General features: G+C 36.1%; 2 protein-coding genes across 2 annotated transcripts; both read right to left on the bottom strand.

The window, feature by feature from the left end:
- Positions 1-8,791: 8,791 nt before the first annotated feature.
- BDBG_17534 (uncharacterized protein) lies at positions 8,792-9,299 on the bottom strand (the record flags this gene model as incomplete). The annotated part of the gene is made up of 2 exons (XM_031725227.1): positions 8,792-8,950; positions 9,270-9,299. 2 exons carry the CDS (start codon positions 9,297-9,299, stop codon positions 8,792-8,794), a joined length of 189 nt encoding a protein of 62 aa, XP_031579891.1.
- Positions 9,300-10,030: 731 nt separating this feature from the next.
- On the bottom strand, positions 10,031-14,112 carry BDBG_06982 (cysteine desulfurase). The gene has a single exon (XM_002622425.2). It carries the CDS (start codon positions 12,550-12,552, stop codon positions 10,924-10,926), a length of 1,629 nt encoding a protein of 542 aa, XP_002622471.1. The 5' UTR covers positions 12,553-14,112; the 3' UTR covers positions 10,031-10,923.
- Positions 14,113-15,879: the final 1,767 nt, after the last annotated feature.

Below are 15,879 nucleotides of genomic sequence, written 5' to 3'. Positions count from 1 at the left end.
TTGAAAAAATTTTTATTCTTGAGAAGTTCTTGAATCAATACATGAACATTGTCAGGAATACTCTCTCTCTGTCATCTGAGTGAAAACACTTCACAGATGAATGAAGATACTTACAGTTTATGAGAATGAAAGCTGTTACAGAAAAAGGAAAAAGAAGATGAGATTTCACAGACAGATCTGAGATATTTATACTACTCTAGAGAGATTTGCTTGCACTGTGAGTGATCTCACAGAACAGCCAGATCACTCTAGTAAATAAGAGTGATTGTGAATCACAGGCCTGAATCTTTCTATATGACTATAAAGAGTGATTGCAGACTGTGAATATCTTGATTCTACAATTCTACAGAGTTGATAAAAGAATGAAAAATTTCTCACAATTCTACAGTGTCAAAGAGCAATGATTTGTGAGAATGAATGAAAGATCAACTTATGAATGTTTCTCTTTGATAAAGATGATCTCACAGAGAGTGATTCATCTGTGAGATGAATCTGTGTGATGATCACATAAGAATCTTGTGAAAATGATTGAGAGTCAACTGAAACTCTTCTGTATGAAAGATGTAAGATGAATCTGCATAATAGTCAGAGAAGAATCTGTAGATTACAAAGAATCTCATGAAATAAGAAACTGAGTGACAGACTCTTTTCTCTTCACAGTAATAAGAGATTTTTCCTCACTAAGATTTTTTATAGATATGAAGAGTTTTTAGTGAGTATCACTGCAGTGCTGAGCTGACTATGAAGTCACTTAGTGAAAGACTTCATGAATGAAGTCTTAGAGAGAGGGGGATATGTAAGAAATCTCACTTCTTGCAGATTCTTTACCTCTATTTCTATCTCTCATATAATCAATAGGGCTAGCGGCCCTTGGCTACACACAACTATATAGACTGGAATTCATGAATACTATTTACAACTCAGCTTGAATGCTATGATACATTTGACCTCTATATTTATCTTTCTACCATGAACACTTCTAGTAGTTAACAGTACATATCATGCCAAGCTGCAAACACCCGAATAATCGCCTGCGAGCACTTATTCTTACAGGAATCTTGGATTCCTGCTGAGATAGAGATGTACACACTCTAGAAGATGATGTAGTGTTTTCTTCAGAGAGTGGAATTGAGTCAGTCTCAGCACAGGTGCATGAGGTCATATCAGTCTGTTAGAGCTTGACTGATTCAAACATATAATCAGATTGAGTAATTCAAATTGTAACATAACAGAACTGAAGCAGTGACTAGTTGACAGTGTTATATAGAAGTAGTTATTTAAGAAGCTGTATGAGTGAGCTTGACTATCTTGCTTGAATAGTGAGCTTGTAGACTACAGAGTTATTGCAAGAATATCACAGATATGATACTTAGTATACTAAGAAGATTGTATGAGACATGCAGTAACTCTTGTATATATTTCTTTCATAGTAAAAGAAATGAATCACTGACTTCTTTCATGAGAAGTCAGCATCTAGCTATTCTATATAGACAATGAGTGAATACCTCCTCTCATTTCATGAGTGAGAATAGCTGAAGTGATATCTCAGCAGCATCTCACTGCCAAGGAAAAGTAATCTGCTGACCTCATATAGAAGCGGGGTTCTCATATCCATCAATCAGATCTTTCTATAATATATCCGAATGATGTCATAGAGCGGTTGGAAACTGGTTCAGACAGGATGGAATTATCCGCATGAAAGTGATGGGCCGTGTGGAACCGCAACAGGGCCTTGGCGCGGCCGGGAGCGTGACAATATTAGAGAAATACTGAGATTTTACAGAGATATTTAGCTCAGTAAAGACAGCTGAGCTTTCTTCTTACTATAAGAAGAATCTGATAATAGATTTAATAGAAGAATAGAAACTCTTCTGAGAACTAATTTATAAGCTCTCTTATTAAGAGATAGAGGTCTTGTAAGCCTATATAAAGAAGAATCTGAAGAATAACTTTATTCAATCTTTATAGATCTCTGTGAGAGCCTCTGTGATATTCATGAAGAAGAAGAATAAAGATCTCAGATTATATATAGACTACTGTGATCTGAACTTCAAGATAATAAAGAGTTACTACTCTCTATCTCTGATTGAGAATGTGATCAACTGTCTCACAGAAGCTGTCATATTCATACAGCTGAATGTAATCAATGTATATACACAGCTGTGAATACAGTCTGAAAATGAATGAAAGACTGTCTTTAGAACTGCACTGAAATTATTTAAATATCTAGTAATATCTTTTAATCTGACTAATATCTCTGCAGTATTTCAGTCTTTTATTAATAAAACACTTTATATATATCTGAATATCTTTATAATAATATATCTGAATAATGTGATGATGTACTTTATAAAGAAGAAAGAACACACTGAGTATATATAAAGTGTGTTGAAGGTCTTAAATGAGACAGAACTGTATATTAAGCTTGTAAAGTATAACTTCAGTGTCTATTGAATTAATTTTCTAGAATATATAATCACTGCAGATAATATTCAGATGAAATCTTTATAAGTTAAGACTATTCTATTATAACTGAAGCTAACTAGTATTCATAAGATTCAGATTTTTCTAAGCTTTGTGAATTTCTATAGATGAGTTATCTTTGTATTTATAAGAATCTTCTTAACTCTTACAGATATACTGAAGAGTGAAAATAAGAAAAAGTTATCTTATAAATGAAGAATGAAAAGATTGTTGAGAAGAAATAGCTGTAAGAACTTTCTTATCTCAGAAGCTTATAGAATCTTTATAAGATTAAAACAGATATTTATAAATATAATGATACTGTTTTACTTTAATTTCTTACTCTTAACTAGATTGAAGACAGATGTCTTCTTCTTTATAATTTTAGAAATAGTCTCATAACTACAGTTAAATAAGAACTGAGTTTTAGTGATCTTTTTCTTATAGAAGATATAACTCATGAAGATCAACTATAATATTTATAATTAGAAGCTTCTTATAATAGTGAAATTCTTTCATCACTGATATCACTACTTTGAGAGTCTTATAACAGTGATTACTGTTAGAACTGATTATAATAGCTTATAATAGTTTACTTTAATTAAGAAACTCTTGCAGTAGCAGGTTCACTGAGCTCAGAGACTGAGTGAGTTCTAGTTCAAGATAGAATATATTAAGAGAACTAAGAACTCAGTGAACAGATTCTTTCACAGATCAGACTATATTAAGAAGTTTAGAATGATAGATACAGAGAGACTAGAGAAGACAGAAAAGCTTTATAGAATACTTAAACTGAGTGTTATAAAGAGATTGACTGAAGAGTCTCTCAATCTCTTATAAGAGAAGAGAAGAAAGAGAGAGAAGAAGTCTATACAACTACTCTCTATAACACTGAGAGTTAACACTCTAAGAATCTCTGTGAGAATTCTTAAAGAGAGTATCTATAATCTGAAGAGATTGCAGACTTTAAGAAGTACTGTGAAAGATCTGATGTAAGAGAAAACAGAGTATAAGTTTTTATAAGATCTTCTATTCAGATTATCTGAACTATAATTAAAGAATAAATATACTCAGTATATTTAGAAACTACTCATAGCAGGAATCAACTCTGCAGAAATAAAGAATTGAAGAGACTTAAATAATCTCTTATAAAAAGAGAACTGAATTTATGTATCTATAAATGAGTTTCTATGTATAGAACTTATTAAAAGATATTATAACTCTTCTCTAGTAAGTCATTTTACAGATACTAGAACTTATAAGTTACTTATAAGAAAATACTTCTGACTGAAGATACAAGAACTTATAAAGAAGATAGTGAATTCTTATACTATTTATCAGAATTCACAGATAGTACAGTTCAGATTATATAAAGAACTTACTTCTCTACTCATCTTATAGAAATCTTGAAAACAGCTAGAAATGAACACTCTTATAAGTCTCTCTGAAAGTAAGAACATATATAATATCTGCTTTAACAGTGTGCTGATGATAGTGAATTGCTTTATCAAGATAACACACTTTATACTCATCTGTAAGAACTTGAAGTTAAAGAATTTAACTTATATCTTTATCTATAATATAATCTGATTGTATGAATTATCTGTGAATATTATCTCAGATAGAGAATTAATTTTTATAGAAGAGTTCTGATCTAATCTGATAACTATACTGAAGATCTTATAAGATCTAAGTACAGCTTTTTATCAATAGACAGATAATCAGACAGAATATCTGATAAGTATATTAAAACAGTATCTATGATACTTTATTAATTATAATCAGAATAACTGAGTGTATTGATTATTATTTATAGAGTTTATATACAATAACTCAAAGTATGTCAGCATAGATAAAACTCTCTTTGAGATGCTTACTGAGACTTATTCACAGATGATCTTGATAAATCTGTGAGAGTACACTATAGAGTGTGATAATATCTGTGAATAGACTGAGAGAATTCAGAAGATCTGAGAGAAAGCTTACAAATTCTTGAGAAAGACTCAAGAGTATCAGAAGAGATACTATAACTTTAAGTATATTATAAAGAGTTTTAAGAAAGATAATAGAGTCTGACTGAGTCTAGAAAATATTATTATATAGAGATCTAGTAAGAAGCTGAATCTCTTACAGACAGAGTCTTGTAAGATTATAAAGAAAGTTAACTTATAGTTCTACAGATTGAAACTATCATCTGAGTTATAGATATATAATGTTTTTTATATCTCTTTACTTTACAAATATAAGAAATTCTTAGAAGAGAATTCTGTGACTTATCACTCTATTTATAAAGTACTAGAGAGTGAAAGAGAATATCAGATCAAAGAGATTATTAACTCAGAGAAGTGAGATTATAAGCTCTGATTCAAGATTTAGTGATAAGAGTATTCTAATAAGATGAATAAGTTCACTTAGAAATCATCTAAGTAGATAAGATATCTGCAGAAGCTGAGATATAACTTTTATACTGTAAATTCTGATAAGTTAGAATAATGTAATCTTTACTAAGAACCTGATTGTAATAAAAATATTAACACTGTTATTTATAAACTCTAGTCTATAAGATGATAAGTTTCTACTGAAATGAACAGTTCATGATATATATAAAGAAAAGAAGAAATCATACTCTTATTAAAGTTAAAAAATAAGAAAATAAAAACAGAGCTGTGAACACAATTTAGAGACTAATAAAGAAAAAATAAAGAAAACTTATATTTATATTCTTAATATCTGTGATACTTAATCTTCTCATAACTATCAATTTCTCTCTTTAAAGAAGCAGAGAGTATTATATCTATGATACAGACAATTATTGTATTTAATATAAAGATTATCAGAAATACACAGACTTCAGAGAAGCTGAATATCAGAGTATACACAGTTGTAGCAGAACCTTGAAAGCTGACTATCTGTATATATGATCAGATATCTCTTATAAAGCTATATTCACTCTCTCAGTTATGCTGAAGTATTCAGCTCAGAAATAATTGAGATATAAGAAGAGAGCTTATCTATTTAGATTAACTTCTGTTATGAATTCATAGAATTTACATTATCTTAATTATCTGAATTTTACAGATACTCAGAAATCTATCTCTCATTGATAATGAGATTGCAGAAATGCATCACAGTGTAAGAATCATTGATAGAAAACCTAGACATATTTGCATATATCTGGTCAGAGATTGTGTGAGCAGAGAGAGAGTGATTATAGACTCATAGAGCTGTAGAAGACACTGATAAAACTAAGAGCTTTGTAAGAACTGTTAGCTAGAATCTGTAAGAAATTACTTATAAGAAGACTTACAGTAAAGAGAGAGACTGTACTACTTAAAGTCAGAAACTAATCTGAAAGAGACATGAAATTGACTGCTGATCTGAAGATCAGATGCAGTGACAGAGCTGAAAGAGATAAAGATACTGTTATGAATAATAGTATCTCTGCTTTATCAGTCAGTAAAAAGTAATTAGAGAAGTTACAGAGACACTTATAAGAAGCTCAGCAGCAGTCAGATATTATTTATAAAGATATTAAAATTGAAAAAATTTTTATTCTTGAGAAGTTCTTAAATTAATATATGAATATTGTTAGAAACACTTTCTCTCTATTATCTAAGTGAAAATACTTTACAGATGAATGAGAATACTCATAGTTTATAAGAATGAGAGCTGTTATAGAAAAAGAAAAAAGAAGATAAGATTCTGTAAACAGATCTGAAATATTTATACTACTTTAGAGAGATTTGTTTACACTGTGAGTAATTTCACAGAATAGTCAGATCACTCTAGTAAATAAGAGTGATTATAAATCACAGGTCTGAATCTTTCTATATAACTATAAAGAGTGATTGCAGACTACAGATATCTTAATTCTACAATTCTATAGAGTTAATAAAAGAATGAAAAATTTCTCACAATTCTACAGTATCAAAGAACAATGATTTATAAGAATGAGTAAAAGATTAACTTATAAATACTTCTCTTTAATGAGAGTGATCTTATAGAGAGTGATTCATCTGTAAGATAAATCTGTATAATGATTATATAAGAATCTTATAAAAATAATTAAGAGTTAACTGAAACTCTTCTATATGAAAGATATGAGATGAATCTGTATAGTAGTTAGAGAAGAATCTATAGATTATAAAGAATCTTATAAAATAAGAAACTAAGTAACAGACTCTTTTCTCTTCACAGTAATAAGAGATTTTTTCTCACTAAGATTTTTTTATAGATATGAAGAATTTTTAGTGAGTATCACTGCAGTGCTGAGCTGATTCTATGAAGTTACTCAGTGAAAGACTTTACAGATAAAGTCTTAGAGAGAGAAGAATATGTAAGAAATTCTACTTCTTATGAATTCTTTATCTCTATTTCTATCTCTTGTATAATTAATAGAGTTAGCAGCTCTTGATTATACACAACTATATAGACTGAAGTTTATGAATACTATTTATAACTCAGCTTGAATACTATTATACATTTAACTTCTACATTTTATCTTTCTATCACAAATACTTCTAGTAGTTAACAGTACATATCACGCCAAGCTGCAAACACCTGAATAATCGCCTGTAAGTACTTATTCTTACATACACTTATAAGAGTCTGTAAGAGTTTAAAAGTCAATATCTTTCTAAGCATGCTAATCTTTATTTAATTCTCTCAAGATTGATTATCTACTTCTAGAATCTTGATATTAAAGTTAGGAATAAATATTGTAAGAGAAGTATTTCTCTATTAAATACTCTGTAATTAATCTAATACTTTCTATTATATGACAGTGTCTCAGAACAGAATATTAAGATATCTTATAATATTATCAGATATTTGTAACACTGATTCACATACTTTCATTCATGAATGAAACTTCTATTTTATATAATTCTTCAATTATTCATTGATATATCAATCTTGATTAGTTAACAAACTAATGAAATCTTCATTTATACTCAGTTTTATAAGCATTTTCATTCTTTATAATAAGTAGAGAGTGAGATCAGAAGTATTAAAATATATAAGAGTATCTAAGCATTCTTTCAGCACTTTTATATTCAATTCTATAAATATTGAAATTGTATGAATTAATCATTGAATCTCTTTATATTAAAGTTGTTAAGTCATATGCATATTTACTATCTATTACTGTTATAATTTCAACATTACTTAAAGTCACTGTGATATTATGTCTATACTCATGTTTGAGAGTTTCATATTATCATTAGACATGATTATATCAATTATTAGATATATAATATCTGTGAAATTTGAAGAAGTATAATTATATTCTCATATATCTGAGTGTCAGAACTCTCAAGTCTTTTACTAATATTCTCTTATAAGATCTTATTCTCTTTGTAAGATCTTATTACAGAATCAGAATGACTGATGAGTAAGCTTCTATCTGAGAACTCAGTGTCTGCTTAACTGTTTAACTGTTTCTCTATTTCTTATATATTATTACATATTTGAATATCTCTTGATAAATAATCATTTCTAATAAGAAGACAATGAACATTTTTATAGTGTAAGAAGTCTATACTGAATAGATCAGTATTATATTGATAGGTCTTATATAACAAAGATAAAAATGTTAAAGAAGAAAAGAAAGAGAAAGTATGAGAATCAGTGATTGAGATGAATATTTATATGTGTATGTGGTGGCGTACGCGGTGGAGCTTTGAGGTGGAAGAATATACGCGTGTTCATAGTGGCCGAGGATCAGTGATCAGGAATGGCCGAGAATCAAAGCGTACACTACGCGCGTTCATAGCGGCCGCGGATCAGCGATTGGAAATGAAAGAATCTATGGAGTGTAATGAAATAGTCTATATAATTGATCGGGCGCAGCCCGTCATAATTTATCTTCTTTGAGAATACTTATTTCTCTATATCTTTTCTTAAAGTTCTTAACTAACTCTATCAAAGATATGATATCTTTATTATATTGAACATTCTTTATTCATGCTTGTGTATAATCTGCATCAATAGCTAGATTCATATTTAAGAAGTCTTTCTTCAAGTTGAACTGTTCAGCTATATTCATCTCTTTGATATTATCTTTGATAAGTGATCAGTTATTTAATTACTTCTCTATATCTCTGTTTTTCAGTGCTTTGCAGAGATTATAATATCAGGTTCTCACATCATCTTGATAGTCTGTGATCATGAGTGAGAGTCAATCTCTTAATGAATGAATAATCTTCTTTATATCATCATTCTCACTGTGTACATGTTATAGCTCTGTGATATTCACTGTTCTTTATATGACATCTTATATCTTTGTCATATCTTTATTCAATTTCTCATATTTCATATATTTGATTTTTCACACAGTGATCTTGATGTCATATACTATCTTAGCCTTCATGATGACTTCTTCTGAACACTCAGGTTTCAGAGGTTCTTCTAGTTCAGAGAAGATATCAGGTTTGTCAAGATTAATGAAGTCTGATATCTTCTTGTTCTTTGCATATTCTAGCATATGCTTGTATCAAAGTTTTCAATCTCTAGAAACACTAAGATGTACAGTTGCACTAGACATTGTCTTGTCTGTCATATCAGTTATATTGAATGAATTGATGAATTGGTTCAAGTATTTGAGGATAGATATGATCAGAATTCAGAATGTATATCAGTCAAGTATATCAGAATGTATATGAGTGAGAATTGGGAATTGAATATAACAGTCAATTAGATCGGACTGTATATGAATGAGAATCAATCATCTCAGTTCAAATGATTGTTGTCAAATTCAAATGAGAATTGAGATCAGTGTATCACACTTCTCTTCAGATGCTGCTTACCAGGCTCATAACTGTTGAATTGAGTGTCATAGATGAATATGTTGAAGACATATGAATCTTATGTGTATCAAGATCTGCTTGTCATATTATTCATACACTATCTAATATATCTATTTCATACAAAAGATAGAGCTATTTATAGTAAAATATATGTGCGAGCCAAGAGAGCTAGCATAAGCAAGTATTAGACAAGTGTTGTAGTAAGCTGATGATGATGATGAGAAATATTGTAGTAATACGATGTTGGTGGCGTTCAGTAGTGTATAACCTCTTTTTCCTGACAGTGCCTGAAGTATATAGAGAAGTCACTCATTGTCAAGAAATGAGATATGTGTTTCATGCAGTTTTAATGAGATTCAGTACGCATTCCGTATGCTGAGCACTTTTTGACAGATATTGAATTTTCCATCGCTCACCTCACCTTCGATGCCATGCCGGTAGATATAACTTTCCAAATCTACACCGTGGCTTTAATAACGTTCCAAACAGTCATTGTATAAGGAATTCGCCATATATAACCACATCCTTTGATATGACCGGGTACGAATGTTTGGGGTTCGTGAAAATATTTAAATCCGTGGACACTTTGAGCTCCTTTGAATCGGAGTGCTTTGCTCCTTCATGCGCATTTCTGGCCAATCACTCAGGATAATCTTACTAAATCTCTGAGCACAGTCACATCTTAGTGTTTCATGAGATAGATTGCTAGAACTTATGAGTGGAAAAGACAGAGAATAATGACTTTTCAAATGTAATTAGTTTTCAGCAGATTATCTATGATAGAGCGTTTTCTATTGATTTATATAGTCAGTAGTTCAATCTGTGACTGTTGACCTACTCTACCCCACCATAATATTAATATACATTCCTACGCAGCGTAGTTGCTAGTAGAAATACCACGGAGACCAACGATTACCCTTAAATATATAAGAAGCATGTTCCCCGTTTGGCAAGCTAAACGGTTAAGTATCCGCCGATTGTATTCTTCCCATCTGAAAAAGAATGGGTTTTCTTGAACATGTAAAAATGTTCCAACTTTTGAGTTCTGGGCGGCAGCCGAACCCGCCAATATCAAGAACAATAGCTCTCTGGTTCTGCTATTGTTCTTAAAAATTTTCTTAAAGAACTCTGACTGTCCTCTTTTCTATTCCACCTTCTTTCATCAAACACTAATCTTTTCAGATACTTTCAACAAATCGGGAAACTGAGCGTGTTGCAGTTGGAGAAGCTGTATCGAGGTGGGCATTCTGCGGGGCTCTATAAACTATATACATCGTCCCGCTTATAATTTGTTCATATGTCGATCAGCGCCGCTCTCTACGCAAGTCCCATCCAATTCTTCTCGGATCATACATAAGACCAATAACGCCAGAAACAAAAAATCACACTGGAGTTGAAGAGACATCATATATTCAGCCTTGGTGGACCATTAAATGGCGCCCGCACCGATCCCGACAGAGTGGCAAAAACACTTAAAAAGAATACAAAGTCATGTAGGGCTCGGATATGTTCATGAAGTCGGTAATCTTCAAATCGTTATGTACATGTTCACGTCGGCTAATATACACACTCAAGCCTTCCGTCGTTGATCGTTTTAGCGTTTAGAAAGCGAAGAAAAAGGAGAAGTTAAACACGCTGATATCGATAATCAACCTCAACAGTGCAACCGGGGAATAAGTTTCTCGACTACTGGAACGGCGTCGATGAAGGCGCGGGAAAATTGAACGAATCGATAAACATCGGCGAAGTTGGACATCAACCCAAGAGAGGCCCGGACGCCACCGCCAGTGGTCATCCCCATATCGATCAAGAAGTCATCAAAACCCTTCATTTGGCCGGTGGTCTTCATTTCGGCCTCCCCATTGAACGCGCTGACAAGTGCTGGTTGTGTGAGGATGAAAGCAGCCTCTCCAGCACCAGGGTTGCAGAAACAGCCTGTCCGCAATGAAATATTAAGCGCAGAGGAAAGTTTCTCGACAATGCGCTCATCAACCACTTCACCCGTGGGTGTTATAAAGTTGAATGTAAAGGTTCCGCCGCGTCGATATGTGTTGGCCGGTCCGTAGAGCCTCACAACCTCACTACCATTGGAGTGACGGAGGGACAGCATCTCTTTGATCAACCAGTCCATCAGACACGCGACACGTTCGTGGACTGTCTCTATCCCGATGCTCGCCAAATGATTAAGGCCGATGTGTACCGCTGGGAGGTTTAGATAGTTAATGGTGCCATCCTCGAAGGCTGCATGCCCCTGCAAGAGCACATGCCCACCAGCCTGGACTGAGCTACCCCAGACAGTGCCGCCAGCAAACCATGGCTTTTCCAAACGTGCCAATGCTTCCCGACGAGCAATTAAGCAGCCAGCGCCGGTAGGATATCCAAACATCTTATAGAAGGAGATGGGCACAAAATCAGGGTGCCAGCGGGAGAGATCCAAGCGGTTGGTAGGGACAAAAGCAGCAGCGTCGAGCAAAACATCACATCCTTGTTCGTGGGCCTTGTCAATCCACTCGAGAGGATGTTGGGTACCAGAGAAGTTCGATTGGGCGGGATAAATAAACAGGCGGGGATTGCTAATTTTTTCATCCTTCGGCAGAAGGGCGTTCTCAATCACTGACTCGTCCGCGCGCATCTCAGGCAACGTCACCGGAATATATGAGACTGTGGCGCCCTTGGAGCGAGCATATTCACGAACCCCGTGCGCAGAGTTATGGTTGTCCCATAACAATATCACCTCGGCACCTGGAGAGAAGGGGTATGCTTCACCAACTAATTTCATGCCGGCGGATGCGTTAGGTGTGAAGATAACGATATATTCTTCAGGGGAAGCATTGAAGAAAGATAGCACCTGTGCTCGAGCTTGCTCATCCAGCTCTGTGATGGCACTAGAAGTTGGGTTGAGGGAATGTGGATTCCCAAAAATGTTGCGGGCAAGAAGCTCATGATGTGCCCGCAGCTGGGAGTCGGCATAGAGTCCTCCACCTGTATAGTCCAAATAAATGTGGCCCTCCTTGTCTAGGGTAGAATACTCTGTTGCACGCAGGCGGTCTATTTTGGAAGTGTCGTTGAATGTTGGGTTTGATTTTCGAAAGAGGCGTTCTGCCTTTTCCAGGGATTTTTGTTTGTTCTTCTTTATCAAGGTCCGAAACTTTTGCTTTCGCGGTAAGCTGGGTAGTGATGGTGAAGACTGAGAAGTGGAAGCAAGGAGTTTCTTCCCCCGCCTTCGGACCACATCTCCTAACTGATTCGTTTGAGTTGTAATGACGCTAGCACAACCACCCATATCCGGCGAAGCTACGAAGCTGGTGGTGAGGTATATATAAAAGCGGAGTGGGAAGGAGAGGAAAAAGAGTTAAAAACCTTTTTTGAAGAAAAAGAGAAAAAGGTCTGAGCTTCTATGTTCCCTCTGCGACACAAAATATATATATATATATTAGATATTATATGAGCGACAAACCGATGTGCTTCTAACACGCAGCGTCGATAATTCTCAGACCAAAGTACCAAAAACTCCGACAGCACCCTGGGTCTATATATCCCTCTTTATACCGGCCACAGCCAACAGACACCATACCAGGGAACTCAGACGCCAGCATGATTGTCATGCACATCTGTCCAACCTGTCCTCACAGACAGGGGAGTCGCTGGCGGGACTAGATCGGGTAATTCCCAGATTAACTCAACAAAGCTTGCCTTGACATGCTAGCAACCCATAAAATACGCCCCTCCTATGCACACCGCAGGTTTATTGACTATTAATTGGATTCGTTGCTGGCATAGGTGGTGCGGCGCTCTCCATCCCGCATTGCCGCAGTTGCATCATTCCGTGTCCTCCACCCTCCTCATCCCCTTGCACACACCCCATCAGCAGAGGGGTAATGTGGGAATCGTCGTTTGCGTGAGAAAATGCCGCCCGCCAATGAGTTGTGTGTTAAGCGACTCGAAACCCTTGCCCTCTTATGCGCCGCTACAATCCTGGTATACCGCTACCGGGCAGGTGCGGCCTATGGCTCTTTTTGGGGGACTTTGGCCAGTTCACCCTTGTACTTGGCCAGATCCACAAACCAGGACAGACAAAATAATTGCTACGAAAAGTAATGCCGAGCCCACCATCCCCCAAGGGAGATGTGCATTAGACCTGAAGATGGAAGGATGTCCGTTGAGTGATTTGGACCAAGGTTACCAAGCTAGCTTATGTTAGTGACCAAACTAACTGTGGTGGTTCGCGTCGGAAGGACCTGCCAAGAAGATGCAACACTGATACGATACTCCTCCGCTAGAAAGAGGTCCAATTTCCGTTTTGATAGCGGGCACTGGGTTGACGAAGTTGGATAGAAGCCAAAGGAGTCTGCCAGGAAACAAAAGCTACGGATGTGAGGCTAATTTGTTTCATCTGAAATGTGCAGCTTTCTTTCTGTAGTCAGAAATTGACTTTCCGTCACCGGACTCTGGGTTGCTCTAATATCTCTCTAATCTGCTGGCTCCGGTCCCATAAGGGTCGATCGGTGTTCGGTAAATACTAGACAACACTCATGGCATGGCATGAACTAAGTGATCCCGATGTGGGATCCCAGTCATGAGGTCAAAGCTGGGAGGATTAAAATGCAAAGGCTGCATCGAGCTCCAGGATATGGAGAGGCGGTGTTGAGCTATGGTGATCTCAGATCGGGCCAGACTATACGGATACTTTTTTTTTTAACCTCCCGCTAACTATGACGGCAGCTATCCGAGCCTCTCTCCACGTATATCCCCAAAAGCCAAAAGCGAAATGTGCTGAGTCCTGTACATGTACATGTACAAAAAATGAGCGGAGTAGAGAACGTGAGCTAGCTAGCAATTGTCATCATTGGTTCATTGGTCCATTGGCCCATTGACTTTTCCCCCCAAAGCTACATGTAACCACGCAGACCCAATAATGAAGGAATCGAGATTTTCCTGCGTCATATCTCAATCCACCTGCAGATCATCTCTGACGAAAACCTGGGTGTGTCGTCAGCCACTCGCGCCATGACCGTTGTGGTCCTGCATCTCCCATCCCCAAGAAATCATGTTTGACAGGAGGAATAATATATTTTTGCATGATCCAGAGGGAGCACGGAGTGCACGATCCAGCGCATCGCATCGTGCACATGATTGCATCGGGGGGTTGTTGGGTTTCGTTCCTCTCTTATTTACCCTGCGTCCATGTCCTGGTTCTTGGTTTCACTATATCGTCCCAGGCTGTTGTGCGACTGTGAACCATTGTTTCCGGCCCCCCCGCCGAGTTCTCTTTATCCACGCTACAGAAAGCTGATAAAGAAAAAGGAGATTTGACCCCCGGTTTGTTTTTGCTTAAATTTCCGTTCTGCTTAAAAGGGTCGACGCGGTCCGCAAATGTCGACGAGCATAGTCGGTTCCTTTTTTGGTTCTTGTGTGAAAAGTCTGTTCTATTGAAATACGTTTGAGAACATTTTTCTCAATCATCTCTTGCTTTAATCAACTCCGGCACAGTGCATAAGACTTTCTACTTCAATAAGCCCCATGGCGTGTTATTTGCTTATCCATCCGTTTACTGATATTTCTGTTCGAGTTATCACTTTTGTGACATTTATCATCGATCTGTGCCTCCAAAGATCGTGAAGTTGCCTAGCTTGGCTCTGAATTGAAGCTGAATTTTTCCACGATCAGTCCTCTTTCTTTTCATGATCCCATCCTAACTGGTTGGCTACATAGGTAAGTCGATTGCTGCGTTCGCAGGTTTAATACCACCACAGAACAACTTAATTCCCGAACAACGCACGTCCCTGTTTAATTTTATTTTTAACTTTTTGTCCGTCGCTGAATAAAGATGCATAAATAGGAGAATTAATTAAAGAGAAGGGCAAAAATTGATGTATCAGATGCGGCAAAGGTAGGTCAGTTGGGGTGACGAAGGCGGAGCTTATAAGGGGTATCTGTAAATGTGATGAACAGATTCATATTCCTATGACATATTTCGTCAGTAGGAGACACGAGAGCGGCACGAGAGCATCAAGAATAGTCTGGTTCTGAAACCTGGAGCGGGAATTCTCAAAGAAAAGGGGGACAAAAATAAAATTAAGAGGGCTCTACATAAAAAGATGAAAGAATCCATAAAGAAAAACTTTGTGGGTTCTGCTGTGATCCCGATTGAGCGGGAAACTATGTAACGTCATCTCGATCAAAAAAGGAGAGCCCTTTGTTCAAATGACAGACCGACCATCGATAGACTTTTTCTTGCTATGGATATAAGAGCTCATTAAAGGAATCGATGTGCACCCCCAGTCAACTGCTGCGTGCCCTCCTGCTCTGGTGGACTGTTCTTTCTTTATTTTACCTCCCTCCCAAAAAATGGCAACAATACCGATTCCGATCGTCCTCGTTTATTGAACCATTTTCGGCCACTTTCATTATTAAGGACCAAAAAATATGGTTCTACTTGTTGATGACTCCTTTCTGCCGTGTTAAAGAGTTTCATAGTGACCAAAAAATGGTAAATGTCACCTGAAAGTCTCATAGAAAAAACCGTTTCGAGTCGCACAGGTCATACACGGTTATTGATGTGTGACTAGGAGGCTTTGCGTTTGACATGCTACCGTGTTAGATTACATCG

The sequence above is a fragment of the Blastomyces gilchristii genome (assembly GCF_000003855.2).
Source record: "Blastomyces gilchristii SLH14081 genomic scaffold supercont1.17, whole genome shotgun sequence".
Taxonomy (NCBI): domain Eukaryota; kingdom Fungi; phylum Ascomycota; class Eurotiomycetes; order Onygenales; family Ajellomycetaceae; genus Blastomyces; species Blastomyces gilchristii.
The sequence above is the reverse complement of the archived record's forward strand: the minus strand, read 5'-3'. Positions and strand labels throughout refer to the sequence as shown.